Raw genomic sequence first — 21,405 nt, forward strand, 5'->3', positions numbered from 1 at the left:
AGCGCTCCATGGCTCAGGACCAGGGTACTTACGAGACCGCCTCCTGCCACCAATAGCCTCTCACCGAGCAGTTTGCTCCCATAGAGAGGGACTCCTCAGGGTGCCGTCGGCCAAACAATGTCAACTGACGGCCCCCAGGGGGAGAGCCTTTTCTGTGGGGGCACCTACCATCTGGAACGGGCTTCCCCCGGAGTTACAAAACATCCAAGACTTACGCATATTCCGCCGTGCCCTGAAAACATTTCTATTCCAACAAGCTGGTCTGGCCTAACTCTCCCTTTTTAATTGGCTTTTAAACTGGCTTTTAAATTGGGTTTTAAACCTCTTTAGATAAATTTGGATGTTTTTAATCTTTGAGCCTAAATTACTTAATCTGTTTCTTAATAGTTTTTAACTTCTATATGTATTTGTATTTATTATGGCTGTTCACCGCCCTGAGTCGGGCGGTATACAAATATGAAAAATAAATAAATAAATAAATAAATAAATAAATAAATAAATAAATAAATATTGGACTTCCCATTGCTGGAAGTTTTGAAACTGTGGCTGGATGGCCACTAACTGTGTATGGATTAGTGGACACCACCATTGCATAGGGACACGGATGCCTACGCTGCATAGGGACTTGGATGACTTTCAGTGACTTATAGGATCCCTTTTAACTCATACTTTGTGAGATGCTATGGTGATAAAGGGAACTCAACCATGGTGAAACTTCATCAGAGCTTCTTGGGCATTAATCTTTCCACAGCTTCATTTTCTGCATCTCCAGTTCCCAATACTACTTTTTTTTTAGTAATCTTAAGAATTCTTTCAGGCACAGCATATGACTAAATTAAAAGAAACATTCCAATGTTTTTCAACTATTCCTCAGGACATTATTTTCTCTTTTTTATGTAAGCCAATCTTTCAAGCCACTACTTCATCTTTAAAAGGTACAGACTCTTCTTCTTGTATTTCCACCATCATTAATATTCACCCAGTCTGCTATTGCTACCTTCTTGTCTTGCAGCTATATAGACTACATACATAAATAGATGAAGTGGCTGCAACCAAAAATCATTGAGCAACCAAAAAATGCTTGCAACAGGTAGTTTCTGGGAAGCCACAATTTTATTTAATTAATAATATTTAAATTATAACTCTGTTCTTTCAGCTGCATTTTATTGTTAGCCAATTGAGCAATATTTCTAATGGGCAGGTAGGCCATGAAACAATTGAATTTATTAATGCTGTCTTCTATGAAGCTGAAATGCTCAGAAGACAGACAAGTGCAGACAGGCTCAGAGACATGAGTAGCATTTAAATCCTTTTCATATCAGTGAAACAAAAATAGCTTTGTTTACAAATGTGTCCCACTGATATCAAGAGGCAATGTCCACCCAATGGCTATACAATCAATTTCCTCAACCTGTATCTCTCAGGTGGTCCTGGCAGCTAGGTTTCCTGGAAGATGTAATTAAAGTTCCCTAATGGCTCTCATATTTGGAAAAGTTGCTACTGAAACGCCAACTCAGGCAAGAAGGAATAACTATTAAGTAAAGTGACTTGTTAGTTTTGTAACGGGTTAAGATTAAAAAACAATAGCACTGATTGAACAAAAAAGCATACAATTGGGACTAGCTATCTGTTCACCCAATCTATTCACAAGGGCGATGAGTTGAGGGGATAAATTTAAAGGAAGTGTGCTATGTACTCTGTTTATAGATCCCAGAGGAAAGAAAGAATATAAATATAATAAGCAATGCCACCACAAAGTGACAAAGTGCACACTTTCAATTCTTGCAGGCTTCTCCAGAGAAATGGATGATGTATCTTAGATGCAGTAACAGATAGAAAATTGTTATCTTGGTAATGCAAATTGAGACAAGTTTTGAATGCTCCATTCTTAATTATCTTCCCTTCATTATTCTAAATACGGTATTAAAAACAGATTGTAAGGCAGTTAGTTGCCATCTCTGTCTCCTCTTAAGACTCCTCTAGCCAAGCTCATTGACCTTATCTGATATGCAAAGCCTGGTAGCCTGTAATTCTGTTTCATTTCTTCCTGCTTCCTTTCTTAGTTTGCCCACCAAACTAAGGTGTAGGCTTTTGGATAGGTGTTCCCTAAGAAATGCTAATCAAGTATTTATAAAGTAGGTAGTCCTTTTGTGAACAGGTTGCTAAGTAAAACCATGACTCTGCTTCAGTTTTCCTTTGCTTTACAGACCTGTAAAAGTCACATTTAGAGGACTGGCCACAAACATACTTTTTTATCACTGTTCTAACTGAAAACAAATGTTTCCAGGAAGCACCAAACAAATCACCACTCTTCTCCAGATCAGCAATATTAAGGTGCAAAAAAGAAATCTCATCAGTGTCCCACCCATAAGCTATCCCAGTTCCAGAAGCAATAACAGTTCCCTCTCTCCCAGATTAGCAAAAAGGGAAATAGTGTAATTGGTTACTGTTCCTTCATTCCTGTTTATATTTTTAGCTCACATTTGTTGAAAGTTTCTTTTTAAACAAAAATTGATCGATTGCTCTGCAGAAAAGGTTATCAGCACCGAACACATCTTTTCTCTTGCATTTAATGATGCAAGACTCTTGAAAATTAATGACGAGGGAAATATGTTGGGATACCGAGGCAAGCATTTTCCTCAGCACTTCTAACCATGTTTGCACATTACCTGCTAACAGCTACAACAGAAAAGGGAGAGATTCCTTTTAAACAATGCCTACCGACAGGTATCAAGAAGCAGAAGGTGAAGGTGAAGGCAGGAGGTAGAGTGAAGCACAGGTTCCCAACAATGGGAAAATGAACTATCCAGACATTTGATAGAGCTGTGCACAGAACAAAACTAGCTTTGCTCTGAGTTCAAGTAAACATGCGTAGAACCAGATGGGGAAAAACTCTTCAATATTGATGGCTTTATAGAGACACGGGCTTGCTGTTGATAATGAACTGGTACACACAGATGATGTAGAGGTGCCCTCAGTTCATGCCAAAAGCTGACTAGACATGTCAAGTTTCACCAACTTTCTATCTGAACTGAATGTGCATTGCAGAAAACTTACAATTCTCATGAATTTACACATTAGAGAAGAAGACTAGTACAGGAAATATACAGTATGTGCCACTGCTGATCTTTTCCTTATTGGTTGTCTTCTTGCCATCTTATCTAGGTTCACTTACTGAGATACATTCTATTCACTCTCAAATCACTTTATGAAAAAGTGAAGAGCTTTCAGCAATGGATGGCAGTGAAGATTATTAGGAAGACACTGAGCCTTTGCCCATTTGCCTCCAAACATAACACCAACATTCTGACCTTGTTTTTCTCATTCTCTTCTATGACCAATTTGGTGTAGCAGTTAAGGCATCAGACTAGGTTTAGGATCTGGAGACCACAGGTTCTGATCTTATCTTAGATAGATAGATATAGAATTCTTTATTGGCCAAGTGTGATTGGACACACAAGGAATTTGTCTTGGTGCATATGCTCTCAGTGTACATAACAAGACAAGATGCGTTCGTCAAGAATCATAAGGTACAATGCTTAACACTTAGGAATGAAGCAATCTGAGTGATCTTAGGCCAGTCTCTTTCTCTCTCTCTCTCTCTCTCAGCCCTAGGAAACTGGCAGTGGCAAACCACCACCAGAAGCCAAAAACTGACACAAAGGCATATACACACCATCAGTGACATTCACAGCTGCACCAGTATTGAAGTAGCATTTTCCCTATTACAGGTAGTCCTCAACTTAAGACTGGTCCATTTGATATTACAAGTGACCCCCGCCCAAAAGGAATTTACAACCCAATTTTGAAATTCCGATGCCACACCACCTGCGGTCAGGTGACTGCATTTGGATGCTCAGCAACTGATCCATATTTACAGCCCTTTGCAACATCATGCAATCATTGGACTGCGTTTTGTAACATTTTTCCTGGAAACTGGCATTAACGTCTGGTTTCTAGTGAAAACGAGCCCAAGGTGAACAATGGGTTCGCTTACCAGCCGCAATGTTTACTTAATGACCACTACAAAAAAGGATCATAAAAACAGGTCTAGTTACGTGATGACCCACTTTATAATCATTACAACTTACAACTGTAATTGCCAGGCTCAATTACAGTCATAGGTTAAAGGCTGCCTGTACCCCTACATTAACCAAAGACAGCCTCAAAATACATAATATTAGGCTTTGCCACCTTGGAGAACAGTCAAGAGACTGCAGTGATTGGAAACTGGCAACAGATACATGATGGGAACTGGCAAGTGAAGCAGCAAATGCTGGCCGTATTTTCTGCTGACTCAAAGACCGGTGGGCAGCACTTCAACCATAGGGCGCAGGTCTCCTCTACCAATCCTCCTCTCCAATGTGTAAACTTGTGAGAGTTGATTATATTTTGTGTGAAACGTTTCTTAAAGCGATAAAGCAAGGAATCCTCTTTATGTAACTTTTCCCCATCTTTGTCCTTGTTTCCCTAGCCAGATTCAAGTTGCAAATTTTAGTAGAAAAATGAGAGACAGTCACTTCTTTATACAGTACATATTCGGAATGGCAACTTCTCCAACTTGTCCATTTTAAATAACTGGGCTTTGTTACATACATGTAATACATACATACATGTAATACATACATGTAATCAGTACACTTCTCCAGAACATTAATCAATCAATCCATCTCCAGAATATAATGGATATAAAACAGAGCCGTGGTTCCCAACCTTTCTGGCTTGACAGCCCAGCTGGGCGCGGGAGAGGAACTGGACCATGTGAGCAGAATGCCAGCACACACACATATGCGCGCGTTGCCCTAGTGCAAGTGGTGGGCCAGCACACATGCACACAATGTGATTTGCATAAGCAGTGAGCCGACATGCATGTGTGACATTGCCTGCTGGGTTGAGTTGCACACACTCTGACCAGCCACTCATGTGGCCCAATTCTGAATGGGCCACAGTCTGGTAGTGGGCTGCAGCCCATAGGTTGGGGATCCCTGAAAATAGAGTACAATCATTGTTCTACCACCAGGCTAGAGGGTGTTGCTGCTTGGTAAAAAGACTGTGCCTCTCTCCAGATATTATAATTCATGATAAAAGGTGCCTGATAGTTTTCCAAGTATTATTTTAAGTTTAAGAAAGATTCTCATTAGTTCATAGATTTAAAGGAGCCTACAACCATTATAGTGGTAGCCAGTTGTGTATGTCTCAAAAAATACTGGCATCCAATATATCTATCCTGTTTCCCCGAAAATAAGACCCAACCGGAAAATAAGTCCTAGCATGATTTTTCATGATGTAATATAAGCCCTATCCCCAAAATAAGACTCAATTAAGGTTGGCAACCAGATGGATGCATTTAGTACCATATTTCCCCCAAAATAAGACCTAACCAGAAAAGAAGTCCTAATGCATCTTTTGGAGCAACAATTAATATAAGACCCGGTCTTATTTTCAGGGAAACATGGTAATAATGTACTACCACATATGCTTTAAGCACTATTTGCATAAAATAATTTCAATTTGCAGATTTTATGACAGTATACGGGGAAGAAAAGTAAGCATTCAGATCCCGAAATATTATTTTTACTTGCTGTATAATAAAATTTGACCCTGATTTTTATACCTCCAAACAATTTATAATTAGAAAGAAAAAGCCTGAGATGTCTTTAAAACTTGCTCTAAGTTATAACAATTTATACAGCTCTGACTGAAACTATAGTCTATGACAACAAAAACATAAAATATAGACTGCAGAATTAAAAGCAGAAATGCTATTTGAACCTAATTCCAAGTTCAAGTTGAGCAAGTTTTTCAAGTGAAAATATAACATTTATATTTACACTAAATACAGGTTTGTAAGAATGTAAATGCCTTTTTGTTAGAACAGTCCCTTCTTTCCAACATAGTACAGTGAACTTGATAATGGCTCCTCAAACTCACTTTACCTGCTTTTTGGGAAGAATCCTTAACAAATCAGTTGTACAATACAATTCTAAGTTCCTTTGATAATTGAAAAATAAATGTTTTATTGTGCTGTAAAATTTATTCTCAGGAAATCATGCACATAGGTTGTAGCTTGTAGCCCAAATACATTCAGTTACTCCACATCAGTTTAAAATTGAGGTGGTTGACAGGGTCTCAGCTATACATATAAACCCCAACTCCATGGTTTATTTCAATAAATGTTTATGAGAGTTAACCTTTTTGAACTTGATGCTCACTGATTCTACTTTTAATGCTACTATCTTCATAATAGATTTTCTTTGGTTTTGGCTTATAATTAATAAGCCAGTCAAGTGTGGTTTATTCATTAAACCACGATTTAACAAACAAAAGCTTAGCACAATAGGCCAACTGTTCTTAAGAGCTTCAGGAAATCTCTCTGGATTTTGCACTCAAAAGATTTCTTTATGCAGTTAATCTAGCCCTGGAATGCCCTCCCTATTTGAGCAAGGCTCAGTTGTCCAGGCAGTTTAAAATGTCATGCTGGTTTGATCTGCTATTTTTATGCTCTTCATTTCGTTTGTGATTCCACTGTATAATTTTACAGTATTATATTGAAACATACATGGATTATATTCCACCTGTATTATATACTCATGCCTCAAGATAGGGAAGGTTAAATTAATACTTTTTCAATTGCCTGGACAAGTCCTTCCAATTTTCTTGGCAACGATTTTCAGAAGCTAACACAGAGACAGAGGTGGTATTCAGCAGGTTCTGACCAGTTCTGGAGAACCGGTAGCAGAAATTTTGAATAGTTCAGAGAACCCGTAAATACCACCTCTGACTGGCCCCGCCTCCATCTATTCTCTGCCTCCCCGAGTCCCAGATGATCGGGAGGAAATTGGGATTTTGTAGTAACCTTTCCCTGGAGTGGAGAGGGAATGGAGATTTTACAGTATCCTTCCCCTGCCATGCCCACCAAGCCACACCCACCAAGCCATGGCCAAACCATGCCACACCCACTAAGCCACGCCCATAGAACCGGTAGTAAAAAAATTTGAATCCTACCACTGCACAGAGAGTGACTGGCTCAAGATCACCCAGCTGTCTTCACACCTAAGTCAGGATTGGAACTCAAAGTCTATCAGTTCCTAGCCTGACGCCTTGAATCACTAGCAGCAAACCGGTTCTCTCTCATAAACAGATTCCTGAGAATTAAAAAATATCTAAGGAGGAAAAAAGCAACAAAACATAGAACCAAAATCCCTTATCAACTAAAAACCCACTTCATCACATGTACGATTTTCTGAGACTCAGAAGATGTCCATAACCATCTAAACCCTACATGAAATGGGGAAGGGAAAAAAAGCATCTTCCTAATACATTTTAATGAACCAAACCCGAGGACCGGTTAGTTAGGTGTTCCTTTCCAGGCCTCGGACATCGGTTCCAAGGCGTCCTCCTTTGCAAAAAAAAAAAAAAAGGGGGGGGGAAAGCTTCCTTGTAAGCATCGCGACCGAATTTGGTTCCACACCGACGCCTCTGCTCCAGGCCTTCCAGCGCCCTCCTCCTTTTGCAATTGCGCTCTCCGGCGATCATCCCATTTATCCCGAGGGGTCCAGCCTCCCTTCTGCTCCGAGGATGCGCCTCTGATGATGGGGAGCGCCCCAACCCGCATCAAGAACGGCCACTGTAAAGCCGGTCGCCCACGTGACCCTCCCCGAGTCACGCCGGACGTCACGGAAAGACCGCTCCGCTTTTCTGTCCCTTCTGGTACGCCCCCCTCTGTCTCTCCCTCCCTTCCCCAGCTCCGCCCAAGCCGAAGCCCGTTCACCACAAGGAAGGGGGCTGTGGCGAGGCAGCGGAGCGCGCATGCGTCTGCGTGCCCGGCTGCTTTTTTTTCTTCTTCTTCCCTTCTCCTCCTCCTCCTCCTCTTTTTTTTTTTTTCCTTCTTCCCCAGCCTAGTGCGGCTGTAGCACCGACAGCGGCAGAAACAGGAGTGGGGGGGGGGAGGGAGAGCGAGCGCCGAAACGGCGGCAGGTTTTGGCAAGGCAGCCGCGTAAAAGGGCAGAGGGAGGGCAGGACGGGGCTCCTTTTGGAGCTGAGGCGCGGAAGGAAACGGAGAGGACCCGGGAGCGAAGGAAAAGAGCAACGCACGCCACACCCAACTCCGCCGCGTATCTTTTCCTGCTGTGGCGCGCCAGGCTGGTTGGGCAGTCCCGCCGGGTCTGGAGAGCTGCTGGCCATCTCCCAGCCGCCGCCGCCTCCGCCTCCTCTTCCCCTTCCTCTTTCAGCTACTGCAGGAAAAGCCCCGCCGCCACCTCCCTCCCTCCCACTCGGACTCCTTTTCCCGCCCCCGCCGCCTTCGGTTGGAAGGGCAGAAAGAGGAGAGAGGGAATCTCTTTCGGCTCGCCGGAGAGGTGCTCCTTTTCAAGAGCGAGGACGGCGCAGGGAAGACGATCCGCCTGAGGAATCTTCCGAAGTTGTCCTTATTTTTTGCGTTATTTCGCGATTGGCGTTCGGGATCGATCGAGACAAAGCGCCCGAGGAGAAAGGAGGGGGAAAAAAAAAAGAGGGCACCCAAGCCCTTTCCACACATTCCTATGCAGCGGGGAAAGAGAGGCGGAGAGGGAGATCGCTCCCGGTGAAACGTCGCGCCCGCCTCGCTTCTTCTGCCGCAACAAAATCGAGATCGAAACGTGATTCGGGGTTTTGACAGATGCCCGGTTTTTCCCAGCGCGGCCCCTTCCGGCAGGAGAATCATGTAGAAGATCCCTTGTAGGGGGAGGGAGGGGAGGGGAAGAGGTTCCGTGGGCCGGGGAGGGGGAGGGAGAGGGAAGAAAAAATGGGGGATGCTGCGGACGTCAAGGAGATGAAGAAGACGTTCATTGTCCCAGCCATCAAACCGTTTGATCACTACGATTTCGCCCGAGCAAAGATCGCCTGTAATCTAGCGTGGCTAGTGGCCAAAGCCTTTGGGACAGGTAGGTTGATGCTTCTTGTAGCGCCTCCTTTTCTGCCATTCTGGATTCTTGCTCTGTTTCTTTTACTGGTCTAGGTGTGTAAATCACTCATCCGTTGAAGACAAGAATAATAATAACAACAAAAGGAATCAAGGAAAATAACTCAAAAGATGCTATCGATATTATTATTGCACAATGTTCGATCATATGTTTGTGTCACTGCTACAATTGCGATTTGGGTTACAGTGAATGATGTGGATTGCTTCCCTGTGAATGATTTTTTAAAAATCAGCCCTCCCATCAGTTTGTGTGCAAAAGGTTACTTCCTTTCCGTTGACCTCCTCCTTAAATAGACCCTGTATTTTCCATTTAAATAGAGGGAGGGGGGATAAACTGAAAACAGAAATGTTGAATGGTGTTCTTGACATCTGGGGGTTATGATTAGTCATTCAGATTCGGTGAAACACAGTTGTGTCCTTTCAAAACAATGCTCGGGGTTTTCTCCTTGTCTAATCCATTGGGAGAAGGTTGAAAGAAGTATGAAAAGGGGAAGCGTCTTTTGATTGCAAAGTAGGCTGTAAGGAGAAAAGTAGCCTTTTTCCCATCAAAGGCTTTCGGGGAATATTTACCCCCCAAAAAAGAAAAAGGAGGCGTCTCCCAAAGCATTACAAGGTGACCATCTGTCATTGTTCAGTCTCTCTCCTCTGTTTTGTTATTGTCTACTATAGAATAATGGGGAAAGAGTACCTTTCTACTTTCAGCTCTTCAACTGTTGAATTTAATATAAAATGTAACAAGATAACAGTTGTGATTTGTTCCTGATAAAAGGTTAGAAGGTACCTCTCTTAGAATATGTATCCTGTGGGAAGTAGCTGTTACAAATTATCAAGTTAAGGTACAAGTGAGTAGCAAGATTTACATTCAACTGTCTGTCTATTTGTGCAGGGTTTTTTATTATCTTTCAAGACTTTGTGTTTCCTCTTCTTTGAATGCTTGTGCCTAAAAATGCTGATGTACTGGAAATTTAGAACAATACCTAAATTTCAGAAATGGCATACTGTTATTATCTGCCACATACTATAGGATTTTACTTTGCAGGTACAATCTTGAAAAACATTTTAATTATGCATAGTGGTAATGTTGAAATAATTCTTGTCTGGTAAACAAGTGAAACCACATTCCTAAATTTCAGCTCCTAGTCACCAAAAGAGTTCAAGCATCAAGTACACAGAAATCAGGGGATGTGTATGAATGTGTGAACTGTAAGCTACAATTCTGTGTGTTGATTGTGTCCCATAGAGGCACTATGCCTCAGTGAAGTCAGTGAATAATTTCCAAGTAAACACACACACATGACCAACTTGGAGAAATGTGTAATTTATTCTAAGATAAAGGGTTTAGTAAACATACAAGCAAGAGAGTTGATTGTTTTTTGTTTACAAACTACTCTATTGATCAAAATGCCACTATTCAGAATACTATTTTATAGACTGTCCATAGTTGTCGTGGTCTGCATTGATTTAATTAAGATTTCAAAGATAATTTAGGAAAGGATGACAAATAATGCAGTATGAAACACAGAAGCATATTATTTCTTTGCATGAAGCAAAATTTAGAAAATGATACCAGACACAGAAGACCATTATAACATCTCTCAAATCAGTTACTCTCCACAGAGAGAGTCATAGGTCTTGTAAACATATGGGCTTACTATTCAGAAAAACAACAGACAATTTACCAAAATGTAAATGTGGCTTTTGTGTTACGTTTTCATAGTACTTCAATTGTTTCATTCTGATTTACGGGGGGAAAAAACTTTTTGTTTTGTGACGTTATTTACATCATACTTGAATTGGAACCAACATTGATCAAGAAATACTTGTTTTGATAGATCACTTTTTTTCCCTAGCCTATTGGTAGCTTTGAAATGTGCAAATATGCATTCAGAAAATGGTTGCTGTGAGAGAACTGTACCATTCTTGTTGCTAAAATATCAGTTGTCTCTTATCATATGGCACATTTGATGGAAGGCAAATCAAACAAGTTGCTGTCTGCTACCATTTCTAGGATGTTCCCTGCCATCTTCATTTTATTGCTATCTTTCCTGTAGCCGTCTTCCATTAAGGGACTGGCTTGTGAACAGAGGTTTTATTGAACATGAAGGTAATGTTGGACACTAGGGCTTTGCAGTATATCAACTTCTTGTTGATTTTTAATGAAATGTAAGAGACTACCTCCCACTATATCACCCAAGTAACATCACCAATGAGGCTGACTTTCAATTTAGAGTAGGGCCTTCTTCATAGAAAGTTGAGGAACTTTCCTAGGGGAGGAAAAATAGCCCTCGTGATGTCTTGTTTTACTTGACAATTGGCAACATGTTTCTTCTCCTCGGCATTTACCACAATTGCTCCTGGACTGGATTCCTTGACTGCTCTTTAAAATGAATCCTTGCTTTAGTTCTTCTCTAGTGGGTATAATTTTTTATTGTTTTATGGGGGTTTGTTTTACTTTTGATTCCTTTTATTAAATATAGCTTTTTAAATTTGTATTCTGCTCTGGGTTCTTTTATGGTATCAGTGGTGGAGATGTTTGTTGTTATTGTTAAGAACTATGGTCATCAAGTTGTCCATCTTTTGCCTATTTTGATAATTGCCTCATCTGAAAATAACTACAGATCATGTTTTAGCCATTATTGTTGACAGTTTTTGGAATGGTGCATTGTGTAAATCTAGGTACTTCAGTTTGGAGTCATTGCTTTATGGCTTATTGTTGTTTGTGAGGCCACCATAATTGCTATTTAAAAAACCAGCCCATAGCAGCTCATTAGGATGTAGGAATGAATCACCCTTCTAATTTTCTTAGAACAAAAAGCTCTTGGAGTTATGTTTGTGCATCTCTATGTCATTGCTCTGAGAATTATATTTCTTACAACACGGTTGTCAAACATAACATTCAGTGTGGTTCTTTGCCCTTTCACCTCTTTTGCTACCTTTAAAAAAGCAAAAGGACTGAGAATCTTAGGATCATACCAAACTATGGTTTCTTGAACTATGGTTTGTTATATAGGCCTTAATTAAGCAAATTTATACAAAGTACAGAGGTTGGATTCAGCCCAAAAAGCAGCCTAAGCACCTTGCGGCATAATGCAAGGCATAAATGAATCTCATCAGTGACAAGTATTGAGCGGTCCCCAACATATGTATGTAACCTATGGGACCTTTTGTGGAAGACAATTTTTCCATGGTTTGTGGAGGGGAGACGTGCACAACATACTAGATCCCTTGCATGCGCAGTTTAGAGTTGGGTTTGCTGTGCATCCCAGTTCCTAACAGGCCACTGGCTGATACTGGTCCATGGCCCAGGGACTGGGGATCCCTGTAATATTGCATTCAGGGTCATCAACATACGAAATCTAATGCCCTCTCAATTTAGGCAATCCTAAGCAGTTTTGCTTAGAAATTATTGTGTTTCTGAACACAGAATGGAACATTTATTTAGGTTAAGGAGCTGTACTGACCTTGTAAGATTTTCCTAATTCTTGTAAGAATCATCAACAGAAAATATTGCCTACTATTGGGCAATATGAAAATAGACTATACATACGTAGGTACATCCATTGTCTCTCCCACTCCAGCAGTTGTTATCAAAACTGCTGTTTTCCTGTTACTGCTGGCAGCAAGGAGGCCAATTTGTTGCCTTCCAACTAAGTGTTATCAGTTGAATGATGGAGGAAACTGGATAAGCTCTCGGCCTTATGGAGGGTATCTTTGTGCAACATACTAACTCATTTAAACCGAACCATGGTTTATTAGTAAGCCATGCATTTAGAACTGGTGGCAAGGAGGTAGTTTATGCTGTCCATCTTCATAATTTATATAGTACTAAGCCAGGGCAGTGGTGGCTTGCTACCAGTTCACCCCAATTTGAGTGAATTGGTAGCGGCGGCAGTGGGAGGCTCCGCCCACCCACCTGGATGCTTCTGCGCATGCGCAGAAGCATTGCACGTGAGCGAGCGCGCATGAGCAAACCAATAGCAAACTAAATTGAAACCTACTACTGAGCCAGGGGTGTCAAACTTGTGGCCCAAGGCCAGATGCATCATATGCTGGCCCCGCCCCTACCCAGTTTAGCGAAGGCGGGGAAAGTCCCAATACGTCACACCGCCATGACAACGCAAGTTTGACACCCCTGTAGTAAGCAGTATTAGCAGCTTTTAAATGTCTCTCCAGGTCTTATTCTTGGAATCTTTATTGAAGTACAAATCATTGATTTGTACTGTTGGAAATGTTCATGCGTTAAGCGTATTCCTAATGTCTGGGTTAGGCCTTGTAAGATTCTGAGGGGCTTCAGATAAATGTATTGAGTCTCTAGAGAAATGCTAAACAAACACACAAACAAATAAACGTTTGGTCCTGGCCCTTACAGTGACTTCATTGTAACATTCCAAAAACCTACTATCCCTTGGATGTGATGCCACAAAAACACTACCTCTGACAATGTATTTTAAAGTATTTCATAGAGAGATAGAGATATGATTATCTATAATCACAATAATGTTTATTGCAATCCTGAATTTAGATCAGTACTATCTTTGTAGGGCAGATATGGGATGGACTTTGCATTATTATTTTGAAGTTTTATTTATGCTTATTCCATTATGTCAAGAAGTGCCTTGAAGGCAAACAAAGATAATTATAAAATTAAAAACAAAGTATCCTTCAGTCTGTATTTCTGTATTTCTTAAACTGCAAATAAGTTTAGGATAATTGGTGCTGTAATTACAACATAAGTTGACAATGTACTGTAGTAGGGTTCATTTGATTTTAGTTTACGATAGTGAGTGAATTCGTCTTTTATGGTTTGAAAATTGTGTTTGATAGTTTAATACATAAGGATCAAAATAATTGCGATTGAAGCACCAAACCATAATTAACAAAATTAAAAGATAGCATGATTTATATATTCAACCACTGAAATATAGATAGACATAGACATAGATATAATTTAATTAACTTTTGTTGTAAATTGCTTATTTTGGAAACGTCACCAAGAAACTTTCAGTAATCTTTTGAGTCCTATGCAGCAATCAATATGCATTGTTCAAATCAGTAGTGAAATCCAAATTTTTTTACTTCCAGTTCTGTGGATGTGGCTTGGTGGGCGTGGCTTGGTGGGCATGGCAGGGGAAGGATACTGCAAAATCTCCATTTCCACCCCATTCCAGGGGAAGGATATTGCAAAATCTCCATTCCGACCCCACTCTGGGACCAGCCAGAGATGGTATTTGCCAGTTCTCCAAACTACTCAAAATTTCCGCTACCGGTTCTCCAAAGTACTCAAAATTTCTGCTACCAGTTCTCCAAAACCTGTCAGAACCTGCTGGATTTCACTCCTGGTTCAAATATAATCCAGCAGAGTGAATTGACTTAATGGCTCCATTTAGTTTGTTTTAGTAGAGCTTTATGATTCTGGAGTGTACATAGTGGAGTGACATTGTCATTTTTGAAAGGTAGGATTTAGATTCAAGCTGCATTGTTTCAAAATGATAGGTCTAGAATATCTTCTGCCAAATAAATTTTCAGAAATTTGGCTCCAGGAATACAGTTTTGGCTAGGGACTTCAGACCGACTGGGAATTGCTTTGAATTTTGATCAACTAGCTTGAGTTTTGGAGAAAAAAAAAATCTGCTATAGCACGTTAAACCATTACACCTAAAAAGTTAGGTGAGTGGCTTTCTCTTATAGCATCCTAAAGCTATGTCATATAATCTTCCCTTATTGAATTTAATGGGACCCTCTTTCTGAATAGACACATATAAGATAGCATTTTAGCAGCCCCAAATTGTAGATCCTACTAACCAAATCTGGCTTTTCCAATTGACTTTGCTTGTCAGAAGACAGCTGAGAAGGTTACAAAAGGTGATCACACGGCCCCAAGACAGTGCAGCTGTTATAAATACATGCCAGTAGCCAAACACCAAATTTTGATCACATGACCATGGGAATGCTGCAATGGTCAGATGTGAAAACCAGTGATAAGTCAGTTTTTTCAGTGCCATTTTAACTTGGAATGTATACAGAGAGTGGGAGTAGGCATTGGGCCTGGCCAGATGTGAGGCATTGCAACATGATGCAAGACCAGTGGAGGAGCCCAGAAAAGCCAGCAACCCAAGAGATGCTGGTGTAAAGATAGTTCACTCCCCATAGTGCACCAAGGCTAGACATGTAAGCACCAAACAGAATGAACTAGCAATCTAGGCTGTCAGGACTGCACTGTGTGTCTAGCTTGTGTAGATTTCCCTGACATTTTCTGCCCTTACGCTAAATAAATAAAATAATTTGAATGGTCACTAAAAATATGGTTGTAAATCAGGGATTACTTGTGCTGTTTCAAAGTACCTGTTTTTGTTTTAAAGTGTAATTAGAAGCATAAGCATCATTTTAACCTACATAGCAATATCCATAACAACAAGCTGTAAGGTATCAGAGTGACATGTATATAATGAGATCATCATTCAGATGTGATTTACAATATGTCACAGAAGTGAGTACACTCCCTTACATTTTGTAAATATTTAAGTATATCTTTTCATGTGACAACACATGTCATGTACTCACTTTTGTTGCCAGCAATTTAGACATTAATGGCTGTGTGTTGCGTTATTTTGAGGGGACAGCACATTTACACTGTTATACAAGCTGTATACTCAGTACTTTACATTGTAGCCAAGTGTCATTTCTTCAGTGTTGTCACATGAAAATATATACTTACATATTTACAAAATGTGAGGGGGTGTACTCACTTCTGTGATATACTGTATGTCGCAATGTTTGTTACAAGTATGTACACTGAAGAATTTGCATGATGACGTTGTATACTTGCCATCCTTTGCTCCCTCATTGATGCCTGTGTGACTTGTGTGTGCCTGCATCTGGGTAAAGCAAATGCTAAATGAATTGCTAATATAAATACTTCAGCAACTCCATAAATAATAAATAGAAATTGTTTTCATTTGTCAGAGATTTCTCACTTTACAGCATGACCTGTTCAACCTATCCCACTGATAGGTTAATGCTTTCTATGAAGCATTAAGTTTGAAATTAATTCTCATTGCACCTGAAATAACAAGGGGCTTCCTACTACAATCTAATTACTTATGTGTTAGCTTGAAATCTTGTAGCATGAAAGAACAAAGGATTTTGGACAGTGCTCTTGTAAAGAAGTCTAGGACCAAAAGTTAAATCTTAATAGAATGGTTCATACTTTTTTCTAAGAACTCAGGACAACTACAAAGCTAGGTTCTCAAATCCATGATGTGATTTGCTTGGTTTTGACCAAACTTGCACTTTGAATTGAGCTACTGTTGTTTGTAAATCATGTTTTAGAGCTCAGCTAGTTTGCGAACCTTGCCAGTTGTGGATATATATACAATAAATATTTTATTAGGCTAGCTCTGGATTAAAGCAATGTGTGAATGTGACCATTATAAACATAAGGCAGCATTTCTTCTACAGACATGTCTTAATTGGTTGCATGTTGGCATGGCTTTTATATCAGACCGTAACCCTGAACTAGTTTCAGAGGATTTATTAAATGTATTGTCAAATCTGTTATGTGTTCTATGAAGGATCCATTTGTCACGAAGTCTTTTTACCTGGTTCACATATTTTACCGAGTCATTGTTTGCTTAACTGTAGAAATGTAACAACTGAAGTCCATGCAGTGGACTTCAAAATTGCTTGTGTTGGCACGATAAGGCAAATCATATATTGTAAATCATATTGTGACTTAGAACAGTTTTTCTCAACTTGATACCTGTCAGAAAACCACCAACCAGATTAAGAGTACTCACATTACGGTATGCGATGACTACAACATAATCTATATTGGAACTACAACTCTCAAGAATTCTGTAGCATACCCAGTGGAGAAACACTCAAAGTTAGTGTTCTAACATATTGTGACAAACCATCAGGTTTGGAAAACTAATGTAGACCTCTGACAATATCAGGAATAAAAACTTCCATAGATTACAAGAGGTAAAAAAATTGAGTATTCCATGATTTGCAAGAGTATGAGAAGGAAGATTAAATTCATTCCCCTGTGCAGCATTTCTGAATTTTCTTTTCCCAGAAAAGATACTCCACAGAGGATGTCCCACTGTTAGGTCTAGTATGATTCCTAAAGGCTGCAAAAATTAATATGGCAGAGTAGTTTTAAGTGTCACTTATTAAGTTTTCCTTCTCCAAAGGAGTCATTCTGCTTGTCCCTTCAAATAACTTATTTAAAATCAGTTGCATAATAACATGAAAATACCTGAGTTGTCTAAAACTTTTCAGGTAATTGATTGGGCAAAGTTTAAAGACAAAGAATTGCTGCTTAAACTAAGGGAACCTTCTAGTGGCATTTTATTATGCAGGAATCTGTTGCTTTAAATAAATTTATTCATGTATATATTTATGTATAACAGCAGTCGAGAACGTGCCATCAGACCAGTCAATGTCGATAAAAATTAGAATGTTGGACAGACAGATTTAATTTGCACAATAAAGTAATTATTAGTTTATTGGCCTTTCTTTTCTTTTCTTTCTTTCTTTTTCTTTTTTTCTTTTTCTTTTCTTTTTTTCTTTTTTTTTTTTTTGCTAATATGATGAATAACCTTGCTCCATATGGCTTATTCAGTTAACTTTGGAACATTTAAAATCGTTCTTCGTAGTAACAAAAGGTATATAACAGTTTTCTTCCTGACTTCTTGAGATGCTTCTTTGCTCTGCTCTGGTTGCCTATCTAGATGAGGGTGGGGGTTGTTCTGAGATGAAGATATTCCTATGTCTATCTGTCCTTTCCATCTGAACAATCTTCCGCAATGGTTTTGTCCTTGACTAACTGCTTGAGGTCAGCAGTTTGCTGAATAAGGAGGAGTACATTGAATTTCAATCCAAGTGAGACACAATTATTTCATTGCAGTTAGCTCTGCTCCTAAACAAGGAATCATAGGTGACTGTGGGGGAAGGGACAACAATTTATGACACTGCATTGTGATATCATAATTTGACTTGTGCGGTTGCATCAGACATCATGTCATTGCACAATTGCAACATTTGCATGATATACAGGTAGACTCGATTTAACAACAGTTCACTTAGTGATCGTTCAAAGTTACAAAGGCCCTGAAAAAAGAGAGTTATGACTGTTTTTCACATTTACGACCATTGCAACATCCCCGTGGTCATGTGATCAAAATTCACATGCTTGTCAACTGACTCATGTTTATGACGGTTGCAGTACCCCAGGGTCATGTGATCACCTTTTGCAACCTTCTGACAAGCAAAGTCAGTGGGGAAACCAGATTCACTTAACAACTCTGTTACTAATTTAAGAACTGCAGTGATCCACTTAACAAGTGTGGTAGGAAAAGTCGTAAAATGGGCCAAAATACACTTAACAAATGTCTCACTTAGCAATAGAAATTTTGGGCTCAATTGTGGTCATAAGTCAAGGATTACCTATAATGGTGTGCATCTTTCTAACATTACTGGGACATATTACAGATGTTTGTGCAAAGTATAGAGATGAATAATTAATGTGCTCTTTTGACTACCCTGGATCTTAAAACTTCTCCAGAGTTTACTAGTGGAACCCATAATCTTTTAAAAAAAAAAGTATTCAGAGAGTTACATTATATATAATCTGCTCCTCCATATAAAGTAGACTAAGTAGAGTGCAATCAAAAGACACATAAAGAAGCAATAATTAACTTTTAATTACTAGGCACACAGAGCCAATGTGGTGTACTGAATAAGGTATTGCGCTGGCAATGGGAGAGGCAGTTTCTGTTCTCCTTCAGCTATAGAAGCTCACCAGGTGAAGTTAGGCCAATCATGTTTAGCGTAAATACCTGTCAGGATTATTGAAATGGAGAAGACTCAGGAGAAGGAAACATGTATGTCATCTCAAGTTCCAGAATGAAAAATGGCATGTAAATTTTATAAATAAAATAAAAATATAGTGAAACAGGAGCATTTGATCTATTTTGGATGATCAAACTGATGCTCCAATTTCCTATGGAATTTCTATATTGGTCCAGTATAAAAGTATTTTAATAGGATAAGGTTACTTGCCCTTGAAATAAGTTTGAATATTCGTATTTGGTTTCCATGTGGCAGCTGTATTCATTTTTTGAATTATCCATAGAAATATTTAGAATTTTTATAATGCAGCAGACATACTAATTACTCATTTTATTTCTGGGTTGAATATGATATGTTTATATCCCAAGTATGATATATAGCTTGGATCTTAGGTGCTTAAGGGAAGACCTTGTTCCCTCCCTGCGTTACTAAATCACAAGATATAATATAGCAGCAGCATGTTATATTGCCAAATGCTACAAGTAAATCTTTTTGGGTGACTCTAAATAGGACTGAAAGTACAAAATGTGCTGAAAATTAATGGTACTTCGAATCTCACTTGTCTACTGAAAGTGTGTGTTATATTTGTTAGGTTTTTCCCTTCCATTTTTTTTTCAGGATCTCAAGGTAATGTATGTAGTATTCCCTCCTCCATTTTTTGCCCCCACAACAAACATCCTATGAAGCACATAGGATTACATCAGGGATGGGGAAACAATGGCCCTTTTATGACTCGTGGACTTCAACTCCATAGCTCAGGAATTCTGAGAGTTGAAGTCCATAAGTCATAAAGGGGCCATCATTCCCCACCTCTGGATTACATAGTGAGTTTCTATTGCAGAGGTTGGACTTCAAACTAGATCTTCTAGGCCAGGGATGTCAAACTCGTGTCATCACAGCGTCGTCACGTGATGTATCGTGACTTTTCCCCCCTTCGCTAAACCAGGCATGGGCATGGCCAGCGCGTGATGCATCCAGCCTGCAGGCCGTGAGTTTGACAGCCCTGTCCTAGGCCCTAATTTGGACCTTAATCCAGTGTTTCTCAACCATGAAAACATTAAGATGTGCAAAATTCCAACTGCTGCCTGGGGAATTCTGGGATTTGAAATCCACAAATATTAAAGTTGCTAAGGTTGAAAAACACCGCCTTAACCATTAGACTAATACATTAGAACAAGTGCTGGATACCCTATAAATTTTAGATAGTGCTTCCTTATTTCTGTCTATCTTTATATTTGGATCCATCCTTATGTAGTATATTGTACATTGAAAAAATAGACTATCTACTGTAGATTTCTCTAAATTATGTTTTTGAAATTTCCCACCAGTTCCCAGTTTTAAATTGCAGTGTGGTACATTGCTTTTAGAAATGGATGGATTGGGGTGATATAATTTGAATATAAATTGAGATGAAAGAGAAAAAAATCTCTTTCAATTAATTTTATTTGTCTTTGTGAGCAATTTAGTATGGCTGTTCAAAGAACTTTGTTTACTTTTGCACTTGGGAACATTTTGTACTATATAGAGCAGACGCATAAGGGAACTGTAGCAACCCAGCACTGTTGTTACAGGAAAGGAGCTCAACTGAAGGTTACAAGGATGAGGCAGGAAGAGCCTGGAATTGTTCCATCACATCTGGAGAGGGAAAATGTAGAGCTCCACTCCTAAAAAAAATAGCAAAGCTGCCCATCAGGGTATTATAGTAATTTTTGCAATGCAAACTTTGATTTTTCTTTATGCCAAAGCTTCTTTAGGATAGTAGGAGGTTTGGGCTGTCCACCTATAATCAAGACTTAGTCTTTCTCTGGTCAGTGCCTTCTGAAAATGGAACACAAATCACTTCCTGATGTTATCGTCTTATGTCTGGAATCAGCTGGGCTGATAATCATAACCAGCATTATATTTATGGTGAGTTAGATTGGCCAAACCGCTAGTTTAAACTGCTTATCAACTTTATATTCTGACTTCAAAGCTCTCTGGAATAGAGGCGAAATCTCCACAGAGCATTCATTTACCAAATTTAGTATGGACTTCCTAGTGAACTGTGAACTTGAAGTGAGAGCTTGTTCATAAATCCCTTCATGCTGTAAAGAAACTTACTGTAAAAATGCCATTTTAATACCATCTGCAGCAGAGGTGAAATCCAGCAGGTTCTGACAGGTTCTGGAGAACCAGTAGCAGAAATTTTGAGTAGTTCAGAGAACCGGCAAATACCACCTCTGGCTGGTCCCAGAGTGGGGTGGGAATGGAGATTTTGCAATATCCTTCCCCCAGGAGTGGGGAGGGAATGAGGATTTTGCAGTATCCTTCCCCTGCCACTCCCACCAAGCCATGCCCTCAAAGCCACACCATGCACACCAAGCCACGCCCACAGAACCGGTAGTAAAAAAAACCTTGAATTTCACCACTGATCTGCAGGTCCTATTCTTATGAAAATGGAAATAAGAATGCCCGAGTATCCAATATTCAGAATGAATATGAATTAAAAATCCATATTTCAGTAAGCTGTTTGTAACATTATTTTACATACTGGATTGTTTCTTCCTTAATGCCAACTCATTAACCTAAAATCAATGGCAACTGTAGGGGCT

At 39.6% G+C, this 21,405-nt stretch overlaps 1 protein-coding gene across 1 annotated transcript in view; it reads left to right on the forward strand.

Moving 5' to 3' along the window:
* The first annotated feature begins 8,782 nt into the window (after positions 1-8,782).
* The window catches only part of CAMSAP2 (calmodulin regulated spectrin associated protein family member 2), an 81,599-nt gene continuing 68,976 nt past the window's right edge, over positions 8,783-21,405 (forward strand). Inside the window, exon 1 of the mRNA XM_070939326.1 lies at positions 8,783-8,921. Within this exon, the coding sequence (XP_070795427.1) occupies positions 8,783-8,921 (139 nt within the window). The remainder of the gene's footprint in view (positions 8,922-21,405) is intronic.

Source organism: Pituophis catenifer, unplaced genomic scaffold (genome assembly GCF_029215685.1).
Source record: "Pituophis catenifer annectens isolate HBS135680 unplaced genomic scaffold, rPitCat1.0.hap2 SCAF_3, whole genome shotgun sequence".
Classification (NCBI taxonomy): Eukaryota; Metazoa; Chordata; class Lepidosauria; order Squamata; family Colubridae; genus Pituophis; species Pituophis catenifer.